The 14,675-nt window shown below is 47.9% G+C and overlaps 1 protein-coding gene across 3 annotated transcripts in view; it reads left to right on the top strand.

The window, feature by feature from the left end:
• The first annotated feature begins 2,823 nt into the window (after positions 1-2,823).
• The window catches only part of ZNRF3 (zinc and ring finger 3), a 156,709-nt gene continuing 144,857 nt past the window's right edge, over positions 2,824-14,675 (top strand). Inside the window, exon 1 of one of the 3 annotated variants that reach the window (XM_006938551.5) lies at positions 2,824-3,422. In XM_006938551.5, coding sequence (XP_006938613.2) covers positions 3,123-3,422 — 300 coding nt within the window. In that variant the 5' untranslated portion in view covers positions 2,824-3,122. The remainder of the gene's footprint in view (positions 3,423-14,675) is intronic. The other 2 variants (XM_003994766.6, XM_023241612.2) reach the window with 2 other exon arrangements.

Below are 14,675 nucleotides of genomic sequence, written 5' to 3'. Positions count from 1 at the left end.
GCTTTACCGACTGAGCCACCCAGGTGCCCCCCTATTTGGTCATTTAAATAGAACTTCGATGGCAGAAAGTTTCCCAAAGCTTTGTGAGATTTTTGGCCTAAGTCAGTGAGATTTACCAAAGATCTGGCACCTTTAACTGATGCTGATGCACCTGTTCTTGGTTATTTTCATCTGAGCTGCATCTCATAAGCAGAGAAGAGCACAAGATAAGTTACGCTCAGAATGGCCTAACTAGGGATGTTCCACGAAAAATAATGAATGAGTACTACTTCTCTTCACTCCTATCACTTGATTCACTTACCCTAGCCAATGGGTCTTATCTCTCATTTGAAGTTATTTCCCATCTCCCCTCACTGCCCATCAGGTTTTGGTGAAATTTCATTACTCAGTAAGTATCTCCATTTCTAAACAGCTTTACACTGGTGAGAGATGAATTGTGTTACCTTTGTGTTGCTGGCCTGTGTTTAATTAACGATGTATTTCTTTTAAGCAGAGTTTTAAATATTGAAGCCAGTTTCTTTTTTGACCCTTGTCTGGGTTTTCTTTATCGCAATCCTTAAGAGGAAGGATTGCTGCCCTTCTCCACATTCAGAATTTATTTTGGTCCCATGAAGTCCAGTGCTCCTAAACAGCTGTTAGTTAACAAGCTGCCCCAAATGTCCTGGAAAATGGGAGGGATACAAAACGATGAGCTTATCACTCATTCATTTAGTCATTAATTCATGCAACAAATATGTATTGAGTGCCTACTCTGGGCCAGGCAGTCTTGGCCTAAGTCAGTGACCAAGACAAGATCCTTGCCATTATAGAGTTTGTTCTCTGGCATGTGTGTATGTGGGGCGTGGAAGAGAGACAAAAATAAATAAGCAAATTATTTCGTATGTTAGAAGGTGATAAATGCCAGGGGGGTGGCCGACTAAGGGAGATTGGGATTTGGGGACGGGGACACACTACCATTTTAAATAGAGCAGCCTGGGTACTGAGGGTGTGAGCCTTCAAAGAGTAGAGAATATCCTTACACAGTATCCCGTGTGTATGTGTGTGTGTGTGTGTGTGTGTGTGTTTGCATGAAAATACCACTAAAGACTTTGAATTTTTTTAACAACTGTATTGAGATATAATTGGCATACGATTAAATTCATCATTTTACAGTGTATAATTCAGTGGGTTTTAGTATATTTACAGAGTTGTGCAACCATCAGCATTATCTAATTCCAGAACATTTTCATCACCCCCGAAAGAAACCCATTAGCAGTCACTACCCATTCCTGCCTCCCTTCAGCCTCTTGGCAACCACTAATTTACTTTCTGTCTCTGTAGATTTGCCTATTCTGGACATTTCATATAAATGGAATCACACACTATGTGGTCCTTTGTGACTGGCCTCTTTCACTTACCCTAATGTTCATTCATGTTGTAGCTTGTATCAGTACTTCATTCCATTGTATGGATATACTGTTTTTGTTGACTCATTCATCAGTGGATGGTAACCTTGAATTTTAAATATTGCAGTTGTCATGGGTGGGCTGTAGTAATTGACTTCCCTTTTAATGACTGGACTGTGCCACCTCTGGGGAGATTTCAGGACTGATGTTGCCCAGATCCAGCCGGCACCGGTTAGGCTTGATTCTGAGGAAACTAAGAGGCTGCTGTATATGCAAAGCCCTGCTTTCCCAGGTGCCTCCCTCCTAAGCAGAAACTCTGGGTGGTCCAAATGCGGCAGCGCAGATCCATGGGTTTTTTTTCATGTATTTTCTATTCCACATTTTGAAAATATTTTTTCTATTTTAAAATGTAACCTTGGTAAGTTGTTTATTCAAGACAATGCTCAATGAGTTTTCTTTTCTTTTCGTCTTTTTAATATTTTGGGTGTGGTAGCAAGTAGAAGCAGATCATCCTAACCAAATATTTGCTAATATCCGAACAAAGCCATTTTGCTGAAAGAAAGAAAACTCCACGGGGGAAGTGGGAATTGAATCCCAGTTTTGAGGGGTTCGATTCTCATAGGACTAGATGACGAAGAAATAGGCATGCTCCAAAGAGGAGCAGGTTGTTGAAAGTTTATCTTCTGGGAGGTTGGGGACCCCTGGGACCTGGAGCATGTCTTTGGTACATTAATTTGGCAGCCATCATTCTGTGCATAAAGAGTGATGGTGTTGGAATCCTCTGGCCTTCTGCACACGGATAGACTCAGTTTCAGAACCCCTCTGGGGGCTGTTTGAGTTACAGTCTCTGGGGCTGCAGAAAGATGAACTCCATCAGAATCCAACGGCTAAAAGCCTCCCCTCGCTGCCCGCCACCACCAAACAGTTGAGAGTAACTGTCTTAGTGACACCGGTGCAGAACCACACGCTGCCCTGCAAGGCTGAGTTGCAAACGGCCCTGACCCGCGGGGGCCTTTCTCATTCGATCCCATTCGAGGTGGGGGTGAGAGTGGAGAGCCGGGTGCGGGCTCCCAGGAACTGTGGATTGGGGTCGCAGAGCCGCGAAGGACAAGGCCCTAACTACCACATCGGACCAGGAGGCGTGGGGCCTCCAGAGAGAATGCAGTCGCCGGGGAGCAGGATGCTGTCCGGGTTCCCGCCGAACTCTGGCAACCGTAAGGAGAAATGTCTGCCGCCGAGGGCGGAGCGCGGACGAAGGGGTGGAGCTAGAGCGTTAGGGCGGAGCGAGAACGAGGGGGCGGGGTAGGGACAGTGGGGAGGGGGCGGAGCGAGGACGATGGGGCGGAGCAAGACGGTGGGCGGTGGGCGGGGCGAGAACAATGGGGTGGGGCGCAGGCGGCGAGGGGCGGGGCGAGCGCGGGGGCGTGTCCGGCCGTCGGGCCGCCCCCCGCCGCGCCTGCCCCGCCTTCCCGCTCCCCCCCGGCGGCCGCGGCTGTCGAGTGCGGGGAGGGAGGGGAGAGCGGGTCACGACGTTGCCGGGGCGGGGATAACCCCTCACGTGGAGCAGATGAAAGGGCCGCGGCGCGACGGCCGGGGGAGCCGAGCCGAGCCTGCGACCCACAAAGCCGCCGCCGCCGCCGCGATGGGGCTGTGAGGCGTCCGCCCGCGCTCGGTCCTCCGCCGGCCCGCGACTATGCTCGGCCGCGCCCGCCCTCCGCGCCCTCCCGCCGCAGGACCATGAGGCCGCGCTCGGGCGGGCGCCCAGGGGCCCCGGGCCGCCGCCGCCACCGCCTCCGCCGCCGCCCCCGCGGCCCCCGCGGCCGCCGCCTGCCGCCGCCGCCGCCGCTGCCGCTGCTGCTCGGGCTGCTGCTGGCGGCCGCGGGGCCCGGCGCGGCGCGGGCCAAGGAGACGGCGTTTGTGGAGGTGGTGCTGTTCGAGTCGAGCCCGAGCGGCGACTACACCACCTACACCACCGGCCTCACGGGCCGCTTCTCGCGGGCCGGGGCCACGCTCAGCGCGGAGGGCGAGATCGTGCAGGTAGCTGCCCGCCGCCCGGGCCCCGCGCCGCCACAAGATGGCTCCGGGGGCTGCGCCCGCCGACCCCGCCGCGGGCTGGCGGGCGGGCGGGCGGGAGGGGCGGCGAGGAGGCCGGCGGCATCCTTCCCCGGCCGGCGGGCGGGACGCGGCCTCCGGGGCGCAGCAGCGGGGGGCGAACGCACGTGGGGGCTTGGCCTCCTGCGGGTCCGGGGGGAGCGGGAGGGAGACCCCGGGTCTGGTACCCACGTTGGGACGGCCCCCCTTGGGCGGGTTGGGCATTCGATTTGCCTCAGGTGGAAGTCCTGGAACTACCTGTTGAATGCCAACTTTGGGAAGATGAGCGATGAAGGATGGGGTGGCTTGTTTCAGGTTGCAGGCTTTGCTTTCCATCCCTGCACGTTCTTTTTGGGAGTAGCCAAGGTTTGTCTGAGAGGCCGTACACCATTAGGTTCTTTTCTGGAACCTGCCGCCAGCCTCACTCACCTGGGCGCTGACCTCCCTGCAGGGCTGTGGACTAGCAGCAGCAGGCAAGGAAAGCAGGGGGAGCTGGCCGGAGAGTGGGGATCGCGAGTGCCCTGGAGTGGCCGTAGAAGGCAGCCTTCGCTGCGTGCCTCAGATTACAGAGGGTGGGAGGGAGACTGCCTGCCCGCTCCTGGGCCAAGGACTTCTGCGGAGGGCCTGGAAATGGGGAGACAGGGTCGCTCACTGACAGGGCCTCCCCACCTTGCTCCCAATGAGAGGGGTCTGTGTCCAAAGGAAGCTGGCTGGGGAGAGCTTTAAGCTGTGACTACACTTTGGAGGTGGGGCCGAGCTGAAGCCTCTGCGGTCGCTGAGCTGGGTAGATGCCTTCCCACTTCCTTGGCTATGATTTTATCAACTTGTTAGTAGACTGCCAGCCCACTTAGGGCGGTTAATATGCATGCCTCGGATGCGGGCGATTTGAAATGGTTGGCTTGTTTTGGAGCCTTTTTGGAGGCGATGGGATGTCTGCAGACTTCTAAGCTTTGGGCCTTCTGTGCTTTACTCTTGGATGAGTTATGAATGAAGAGAAGGGAAGCGTATGGATGATTGCATAGCAGCTTCTTCCTTTCTCCTCCCGCGGTGCATACTCAGAGCCCTAGGTGGGTAGGCAGGGAGCTGTGCAACTTGGCTCCTTAGAGGTGTGTCCTTACAAAGCTGGGGGAGGCATCCCTGCCAAGCGATTAATCAGCAGCCTTGCCTCACAGAGCTCTTATCCCCATCTTAAACTTCTGCAGGGTAAATAAAAGGGGAAACACATGTCTGAGTCCTGTGACTACATATGTTAAAGGCTTTTGCACGTTTTTCCTTGCTAATGTTACAATTATGGCCTTTAGTTTATAAGCTTTAGAGAAGATGGTCTGTTGAAGATTCCTACACATTTCAGTTGCAGCCTTCAAGAATAGTTTGGATCTTAAAGCTTGCTCCTTGTAACTCCTCTTTGAGGCTTTCAGTGTGCCTTGATGGCTTTAGAAATGTTTGATTTACAGCCTTCTAAGAGAAAAGATGTTTTAATGTGGCACTTCACTATTTGAAGGAGACTTCTGAAGTTTGTGATTTTTATCTGCAGTGTTTTAACTTATACTTTGTCCACCGTAGTTTGGCTGGCTATCCATTATGGGTAGTGCTGTGCTTTGGAGATAATCTTGGGTTCACCATTTAATACAAAATTAGCAGTTTAAACACACCGTTTGTAGCTATTTTATCCTTGTGAGTAGAGAGAATGTGTGAATTTGGCAGAAGGAATCTATTCCCTTTTGAATCTTTTTGAAGTGCTTATCTCTTTTGTAGTCCATTAGCCTAGCCAAAAAAAAAAAAAAAAAAAAAAATCAGTCAACAATTGCTAAGTAAAGAAAAATGACTTAAATGGTATTTAATAAGTTGACCTGTTAAGCAATCACTAATAGGTGTCCTTAATTCCTTTATAACTGCACAGTGTTGGTGAGTTTATCTGAGCTGTCTGAATAGTCATTTCTTGGTGTTCTCCATATCTTTAATAACTTTATTGCAGGGGCCTATTCGCTGAACCTCATGGGTGCCCAGATGGAGGGAACTCAGCATGGCTTTCAGGGCTGTGTGTATACAGAGGCTGGCATGTTTTTATTAGTTATTTGAATACTGCTCGACTGAAGTAACTGGTGTGGCCCCTGTCAGCCCTGAAAAATGTTTTTGTAAGGAAAGCTGGTGTTTCAGGACTGCTGAGAGGGAATGTAACATTTTGTATGAAAAATGACAATGTAGAAGGAACACATTGGTGTTCAGCTTCAGATTAATCATGTTTTCTAAGCGCCTTGTTGAACTTTTCAAACCTCCTTTTATTTACTGTCTTAAAATAACCCTGCGTGATTTGCTATTTAATATTTTATGGTCTTCAGAGCAGAGTTCATTCTCCTATAACTAAAACCTAATAGTAGCATTGCAACATGGCGTTTTGTTTTTTCCAGTGGGGTTCGGTAGCATTGTTGTTCATGGTTAAGGGGAAAAAAAGATCTGTTTGGGAGTCTCTTTACTTTAAGTGTTCTAAGATAGGAAATTGGTTTGTTACTGTTTTTCCCCCTCCCTATTGTATACAGTGACAGGAGATACCTTGTCACAGTCTGGTTTGCCCCAGATACTTCTAATTAGAGTACCTGTTTGGTCATTTGCATGGAAGGGGAGGGGGAGACTTGGTTAAGAATGTGTGTGTGTGTGTGTGTGTGTGTGTGTGTGTGTGTGTGTGTGTGTGTGTGTGTCAGTGTCAGAGCGAGATAGTAATTCAAACCTTGGGATTAGTCACAGGATTCTTGGTTCTCTGCTTGTGCGTTTTAGGCTTAAATAACTTTCCCAAGGTCACCAGTGTGCTCTGTTAAGAAGAGAGATTTTTTTTTTTTTTTGACATCTTCATCTGTGAAAGCTGTGAAAACAGTATGTGGATATGAAATGCTATTAATTATATTATTCATGCAGCATTGAAATCCATTTGCTTGTAAGAATGTCAGGCATACAGTCTGAATGCTGGAGGAATTAATTACAGTCCTGTCATTCTAAAGTGTGGAACTTTAAAGGGTTCTTAGATATATTGATACATATTTCATCTTTGAACCAATTTGTTGCTATTATGAGATCATTATCTGAAACTTTCAGACTTGGCTGTGCAACTCACATGGTTAGCGTCGTTAAATAAAGGCCTGATTAAACACTGGCTGGTGGTATCTGGATTGGTTAAACAAACAAAGAAAATTTGCATCGCTAGAGATGAAAGATTGTTTTAAAGTGGAAATGCATTTTTTTCCCTTGAAGTCAAATATTTAGAAAGGCTTGAGAAATTCATTTGTAGAAGGAGTCTGAATGATAGGTTTTGTGTAACTTTAAAATTGGCCTTTCTGGAGCCTGGGTTAAGTGTTGAATGGTCTTGAAAGCAGAGGCGAGCTGAGAACATTTAAGACCCAAGCCAGTGCCTTTAGCTATGGAAGCTGGGGGAAGCTGGGTGGTAGGTCAGAAGGGCTGAGTGACATCCTTAAATATCCAATATTAACCAAGGGTATCACAGAGAATAATTTTAGGAAACTAATTCCTCTGCCTTGTTTCCCTGTCAGTGTGGTTCTGCAGTTCGGTATTTGATCAAACACTTTGCTTTTCATCTCCATTTGAAGTGAACAGGCCTGCCTCTAAAAATTGACTTGGCCTAATAGAACAATTGTGTGCTGGCAGCTGACCTGGATTTACACAGAAAGAGATCGCCGACTGTCTGTCAGAAGGGCCTTCATAGGTTAAAACCAAGCAGTTGATTTGGGGGAAAACGTTAGGGCTATGTTTTGTGACCTCATGAATTCTCAGGGGCTCTCATTTTCTGCCTTGTTCCCTAAGATCCCATGGGAGCTGTTAATGCAGCCCTGAACGGAGGTGCAGATAGATGGTAGTGGGAGGCAAGCGTAGATTCCGCAGACTGGAGGGAAAGTGGTGATGGCCGCCATCTTGTGCATACAGGGCACCGTGCCAAGCACGTCGTGCGTTTGCTCATCTCATCCTGACTTTAACTGGAATTAGCAACTACTCTTAACCCATTTTACAGAGGAGGAAACCGAGGCCGAGAAAGGCGATGTGACTTCTCGAACCTCACATAGCTGGCAAATGATAAAACCTGGATGGAAACCCAGGCCCGTCTGGCCCCTTTGCTCGTATTTTTGCCAAATAAATCGAACGTGGCTGGTTAGATTTGGACATTAATTGAGTCTCATTTCTAAGAATCTAGCATAGGGGTTCTTAACCTGAGGGTCACAGACTTCTAGAGAGGGCCTGTGAACCCCTGAAATTATACGCACAATTACATGCACCTGCACCTGTGTATGTGCACTTCTGTTTTCCTGAGAAGGTACACAATTTTGCCTCTTGGGGGGTTCTGTGATGCCCCTCCTCCCCAAGAGGAAAAAGAGAAGCACTAATCTGATACTCATCATCAAATAGTCCATTACTAAGAATTTGGAGTGATGTGGGACCCAGGCTGGCAAGAGTTGTAGAGAAGTCTCCAGGTTTGTGTGTCTCCGTGGAGCATATTCATCCAATAAATGTTTACCAAAACTCTGTTTTGTACCAGACCCCATATTGTTTTTGGAGTCCACAGTCGCTCATAGTGATAGATGTGTATGGATGCTTGATAATCCTTCCCAAGTGGGTTTCCCCACAGAATTGAGCCCTTGGTTCCTAAGACATCCATTGTCTGTAACGAATAACTTCTCTCCTGTGCATCCATCTGGTACTAGTTAAACGCATTATCCTTGGGTGAAGTGAGAAAATGGTGACTCAAAGAATTTTTTGCATCTAGAGGGTGACGTGCAAGAAGGTGACGATCTGAATGCAGCACGTGCAAGAGCAGATTGTAAATGTGTTCCTTCTCATCATTTACTGGAAAACGAAATGGAGCATCTTTTGATGTTGAAATGCCTTGAACAGCCCCTCACACCTTCTCTTGTGGACCTTGACCCCATGGGCATGGTCTGTTTATTTTTGCTCATCCCTGGGTCCATCTCTGGGTCCCCAGTGTCTGCCACTTGTCAGACACTTAATATTTCGTGACTGAATGATGGATTTAGAATCGATATCAGGCAGGCAGTGGGTCTTACTGGGCTTGGATTAATTGATGAGTAACTTCCTTTGGCTTGGCTAATAAATTCTGGGATTATCTTTCCTTTTTGGTTGTTATTTCCAGAAAGTTACTTGGCATTAGATGGCAAGAATGGACGTCTCTCTGGTTGTGGTGGACCACTGGTATGATTACTCCAGGCTGTATACGAGTAACCTGTGTGCATGCATGTTAAGGGGCAGGATATGTGGCATTATAAGGGTCTGTAGACGTTCTTTACTTGACAAAACACTGAGTATTGAGAAAGCTCTAATGTGGACAGCTGTTACGGATGGACAAACCCATGGAGAATAGTTCATAGCCAAGCCCTAGTGTCTGTGGAAATAACAGTCGGGGCTTGGAATTCAGGATCATCATTAACCTGAATATGTGCCATGTGAAAACTTTGCTTCCTGTCGGTGTTTCCCAAGTCTGGGGAATGTGGATTTATGGTTCATGACAAAAATGACATTTAAATCAATCTTGATAATCAGAAGAACAGATTCAGCCCTTTAATGTGTTAGATAAGGAGATCCAGAGAAGTGAAGTGCCTTGACCAGGGTATGTGGCGAGGTAGAGATGACCTGATAACTGTTCGGGTCTCCAGACTCCCAGGCTTGGAGGCTTTCTGTCATTTTTGGCTGCATTTCGGCTGAGTATGCCAGAGAGAGCAGATGCAGAAGCATGCTTTAGGGTCAGGTGTATAATTGGGGAATTAAATTGTGCATTGGGTTTAAATGTTGCTTTTCTCCTCTGATGTAAATTTTGACTCACTCAGTCTTTCCCTCTGTCAGAGCTTTATAAGGTAGCTATTGATGGCCAAGTGCTTCCTGTGTGCCAGTCTCTGGACACAGTGCTGTGCCCACATTTCATGGGCGAGCTAAGACGGCATGTCCCAGGTTTTCAGATGAGGAAACTGAGCTCTGAGAATGAAGTCACTTTCTAAGTTACTGAGCATGTCCGTAGTGGGGCTGAGATTCAAACCCAGGTCTGTGTGATTCTAAGCCATTTCTGTTTTTACAAGACTGCTTCAGTTGGCACTTGCTTCTGCTTGGGATGAGATTATGGGAACTGATGGTGTAGTTTGAAGTCAGATATAAACCCAGGATGACTGAGCAATAAGTGAGTCTGTAACTTCAGCGGAGAAGATGCCCTCCCTACACTTACAGAGATCTGTCTCCTCCTTCCGTCTCTCTTTCTTGCATAGAAGTCTCATTCGACTTGTTTTTCCCATGAAGAGCCTATCGGCCAAATTTGGGAAGAGGGACCAGTGACTTGAAGTGTACAACTGTCACTCAGTGGCTCTTTGATTGTTTTTTGGCTATTGGGAAAGTCGGAACGGCCACAGGTGTTCTGGCATCTAAGGGATTTCTGGTGTGAGACACAACTCCTTCCTGTAGCTACTTAAAGAAATTTTTTTTCCTTAACATTTATTGAGAGACAGAGACAGACAGAGCATGAGCAGGGGAGGGGCAGAGAGAGAGAGGGAGACACAGAATCCGAAGCAGGCTCCAGGCTCTGAGCTGTCGGCGCAGAGCCCGATGTGGGGCTTGAACCCACGAACCGCGAGATCATGACCTGAGCCGAAGTCGGACGTTTAACCGACTGAGCCACCCAGGTGCCCGGTGGCTGACTTTTTAGAGCCATGTCGAAGTCTCCATCGCTTTCTCCAAAGAGGTTGTGCCCCACACGCAGCCCCTTTCTTACATTGCACAAACTACATGTTCCCTGACTGTCTGATATAAAAAATTGTAAAAGCCGGGCTCTCAGGTGGCTCAGTGGGTTAGGTGTCTGACTTCGGCTCAGGTCATGATCTCACAGTTCGTGAGTTCGAGCCCCGCGTTGGCCTCTGCGCTGGCAGATGCTCTGCCTCTGAGAGATCGTTTCTCTCTGTCCCTCCCCTGCTCGCACTCTCTCTCTCAAACATAAATAAACATTAAAAAAAAATAGCTTCTCTTTAAATAAAATGAAATAAAAGATTCTAAGAGCCTAGAGCTGTGGATTCTCCCTGCTCATTCCATCCTCCTGGCTGTTACAACTCTCTGTGGGTGCTGTATTCCTTCTGTGGACAGGTATCCACTGCTGCCTTCTGTCCACCAGGCCCTGGGCGAGGTGAGGTCACAGGACACCGTCCCTGGCCTCAGGCAGCTGAGTGTTGGGGACAGACGGCACGCAAAGCACAAGTATTGTATGGTAGGACACTGAGGGAACACCCAGGCCAGGCTGCAAAGTGTAGGTCTGGGCAACCCATTCTGAAGAAACACGTATGTAATGACAGAGTATGTGGATTTGAGCCTTCTGGCCTTTTCCGACTCGTTTTTACCCACCTTTGAGGTTGAAGCTGATAACCCCTTTGTGGAGACGTGCCTTTTTATACCTGTCAAACAGGATAGGGAGGAGGTAAAGAGTAGAGGTTCTTTGTTTCATTTGTAGCTTGAATGAGATGTTTTAAAGTCTGACTTTTAGCAGCTCTGTTGACTCATGATAGTGTGAAGAGAATGAGGTCAGCTGGCCTATTGTGGTTCAAGGGAGAGCATTTTATTTTTATTGCCCTTAAGATGTGTTGTAAGACTTGGTATTAATCCCCCACTCTCTCCAGCATTGTGAGATGGTTGTTTAGAAACTCAATGTGTAGACTTGATGTGAAAAGCATACTTTGAGGATCCTAGCAGTTTGATGTTAAAAATGTATGTTGGAATGGGGATTTCTGTGCCCAAGCTGCTGTGTGTTAAAAATAAAAGAGTTGGGGCGCCTGGGTGGTTAAGCGTCCGACTTCAGCTCAGATCATGATCTCGCGGTCCGTGAGTTTGAGCCCCGCATCGGGCTCTGTGCTGACCGCTCAGAGCCTGGAGCCTGTTTCAGATTCTGTGTCTCCCTCTCTCCCTGACCCTGCCCCGTTCATGCTCTGTCTCTCTGTCTCAAAAATAAATAAACGTTAAAAAAAATTAAAAAAAAAAATAGTAAAGGTCATGCTCAATTGGGTGTGTGTAAGGGCCTATCCAGTGCTGTAAGAATTCGATTAAAATTTGATTTTTTACTTGAATTTAGTTTGAGTGTGCTAACTTGTCAGCAGATATTTATTGAGTCTCTACGGTGGATACAGTGTAGAGAAAAACATCACCTTTTCTGCACCGCTGATAAAGCATGTCATTTCTGTGATTTCTCCCATACAAACTTGGGCAGTTAAACTAGCCCCAGAAGAGTAGATTAATTTTACATTGTTTCTAGTTAGGGCCAAAATCTTCTTTTTAAAAAAAAAAAAAATCACCTGTAACTTACTTTTTTTTTTTTTTTAAGATTTTATTTTTAAGGAATTTCTGCACCCAACTTGGGGCTTGAACTCAGAGCCTTGAAATCGAGAGTCCCGTGCTCCACCAACTGAGCTAGCCAGACATCCCTGTAACTTATTTTTTAATTGTAAAAATAATACGTGTTTATTGCAGATAAACATCGGAAAATGTTTGGAAGATCTAGAAAAGTATGAAAGAGAAAATGAATCCCACTACCTAAAGATAACCTCTGTTAACCTTTTGTGTTCTGGTCCAACTTTTCCTCTTGTTTTCATGTGAGCTTGGAGGGATTCTAAAGAAAATTGGAGAAAGCATTACCTGGTGCTTATAACGCTCTGTCCACCTTGAGTATTTTCCTGTTGCTCAATGCTTTGAAACATTTTTAGTGTCTGTGTAGCATCCTCTTGTCTTCCATTATTCTAAGGAATGGCTGTGGGGAACATCCGTTCTGTATTTCGTGATTATTTTCAAAGGATAAAGTTCTAGAATTGGGACCATGGATGGGGTCAAGTGGTGTAAACATTTTGAATGCTCCTGGTATGTGTTGTCAGATTGCTCTGCAGAAGGGTGGTTTTAGTTTATACTCCCTGCCAGGTTGGCATACATGTTTCCACCTATTCCTGCTCATAACAGGTAGCATAACAACAACAATAAAAAAAAAAATCCCGGGGCGCCTGGGTGGCGCAGTCGGTTGAGCGTCCGACTTCAGCCAGGTCACGATCTCGCGGTCCGTGAGTTCGAGCCCCGCGTCGGGCTCTGGGCTGATGGCTCAGAGCCTGGAGCCTGTTTCCGATTCTGTGTCTCCCTCTCTCTCTGCCCTTCCCCCGTTCATGCTCTGTCTCTCTCTGTCCCAAAAATAAATAAACGTTGAAAAAAAAAATCCCAAAGGCGACTTCTTACAAGTGAAAGTCTGTCCGTTTCTCTTAGTGGATAGTAAAATACTGGCTTTTTTACCCCTCTCCCGCGAGGATCTGAGTTATGACTAATGTCTGTATCAAAGGGAAGGTACCTGGCGTGGTTTCGTGGGTCCTCCCTCATAGGTATCTGAGCGTGATTCAGGAGCAGCGGGCCGCTCTTGTGTTCTGGGCAGGGGACGGGGCGGCTGTCCAGGCAGATGGCTGTGCGGGGAGGCCTAGAGAACACCTCACGGAAGGCACCACCGCGCTGTCTGCACATCCTGTGGCGACAGATTGTGGCCCAGGAGGGTGCTGCTCCTGCATTCACTGTTTTGTGCCCCGCAGTGTTCCCATAGAGCAGGCTCTCTGCTTGTGAACAGGCCAGGTTCAGAAAGGCCTTACGAATCTGTCCTTTCATTCAGAGTGACGCTGCCATTAGTTGGCGTTGGGCAGACATGCGAGTGGAGCCAAGCGCAGGTTCACCAGGGGTGCATTCAAAACAGCAGGACCAAGGGCTGAAACTGGTTCCTGGTATTTTCTTTGATCCCTGTTAAACATCTTGAAATTTTACATCAAAATCTAGGGCTTTGGCTCTTCTTGAAAAATTAAAAGACTGGCAACGTCAGGTCCACTTTTTTGCATGGCAACAGCCTAGCCTGCCCCGTGGGATAACTGCCGTGCCCTTCAGATGGGACATGGGCCCTCAAGTTCATCAGTCTCCATTGCATTGCTTTGGCTTACTTCACTCAGTGGTAATTACCTTGACCCACGCCTGGCCCCTGTAGGCACTGGAGTTGGCCAGCCTTTCTCTGAAAGTCCTGAAGCCAAAAGCGTTTAAGTTGTGCTTGGTGAGTCTCGTCTCTTTCCTTCCTCAACCACCCAATGTGCCTGATGTCCTGTTGTGGCATTATGATGCTTCAGTGGACCCCATGAGGCTCTAGTTTCGCTGCTGGGGAGGGCTCACCTGGCCCTGTGTGACCAGTGTTCTTTTTACTTTGGTACAGGGGCTTCCATTTTCTCTTGTTCTTCTCGAAGGCTGAAGTCATTTGGCCTGTGTCTTCATGAAGATCTGTGTCCTGCCTCTCTTTTTGCTCCTTGGTTTCTTTTGACCTCTAGAGTTACTGTTTCAACTGGAGGGCACCCTGAAAATGCTATGGCTCAGCTGTCTTTTTACAGTGAGGGGACTGGGGGCAAGGGCCTTGGGCCTTAGGTCACAAGAGGAGCTGTGATTAGAAGTCTGGTCTTGGGGCTCCCCGGTGCTGGTCTTTCTAGAACAGCCTCCCACTTTGGTGGTTGAGTTCCAGAAAATCTTTCATGTGCCTGGTGCATTAGGGTCCCCAGTGCACTTTCGCCTGTATTATCTTGTTTCTGTCTCAGCGTGCAGCTTGGGAGTGCCTTTCCCGGATTCTGCCCTAGAAGGCCAGCTGCCGGCCGGGTTGTCCTGGTTGCCGAGGCTTGTCCCATACTCAACATAGAGTGTTTTTCTTTGTACCTAGTTGTACACTATTACTTAAACCCATTTTACATGTGTGTTCAGCCCCTTTATGCAATTTGGGGAAATGACACAGAGTGCCCGGAGATTTCTCATCTTTTCAGAACGTGCCTCGGTGCTGGAGTCCCTGGTAAGCAGACAGCCAATGGCATGTAAAGAATGTCGCAAGCTTGACTTGCAAAGCCTTTTCAAAGTCGAAATCAAGGTAGCCTGTGACCAGGTCAAAGGGAAATGGTGTACTCAAGATGGTGCTCGATTTCCTCTTTCCTCGCTGACCTTACCTCTTCATGCCAGAGGCTGCCCGCAGGTCTCCCTGCCTCACGTTCTCGCTCTCGGAGTCCATTTTTCCTCCCCCCCACCATCCTCATCTTTCGATAGTAACCTTTGATCTCGGCCCAACCTTGATCAAAATCTTTCAGGACCATCCCACTGTTAACCACCCAGCTGAGCACATGGGTG

This window comes from Felis catus, chromosome D3 (assembly GCF_018350175.1).
Source record: "Felis catus isolate Fca126 chromosome D3, F.catus_Fca126_mat1.0, whole genome shotgun sequence".
Taxonomy (NCBI): Eukaryota; Metazoa; Chordata; class Mammalia; order Carnivora; family Felidae; genus Felis; species Felis catus.
Note: the sequence above shows the minus strand (reverse complement) of the source record. Positions and strands in the feature narration are given on the sequence as shown.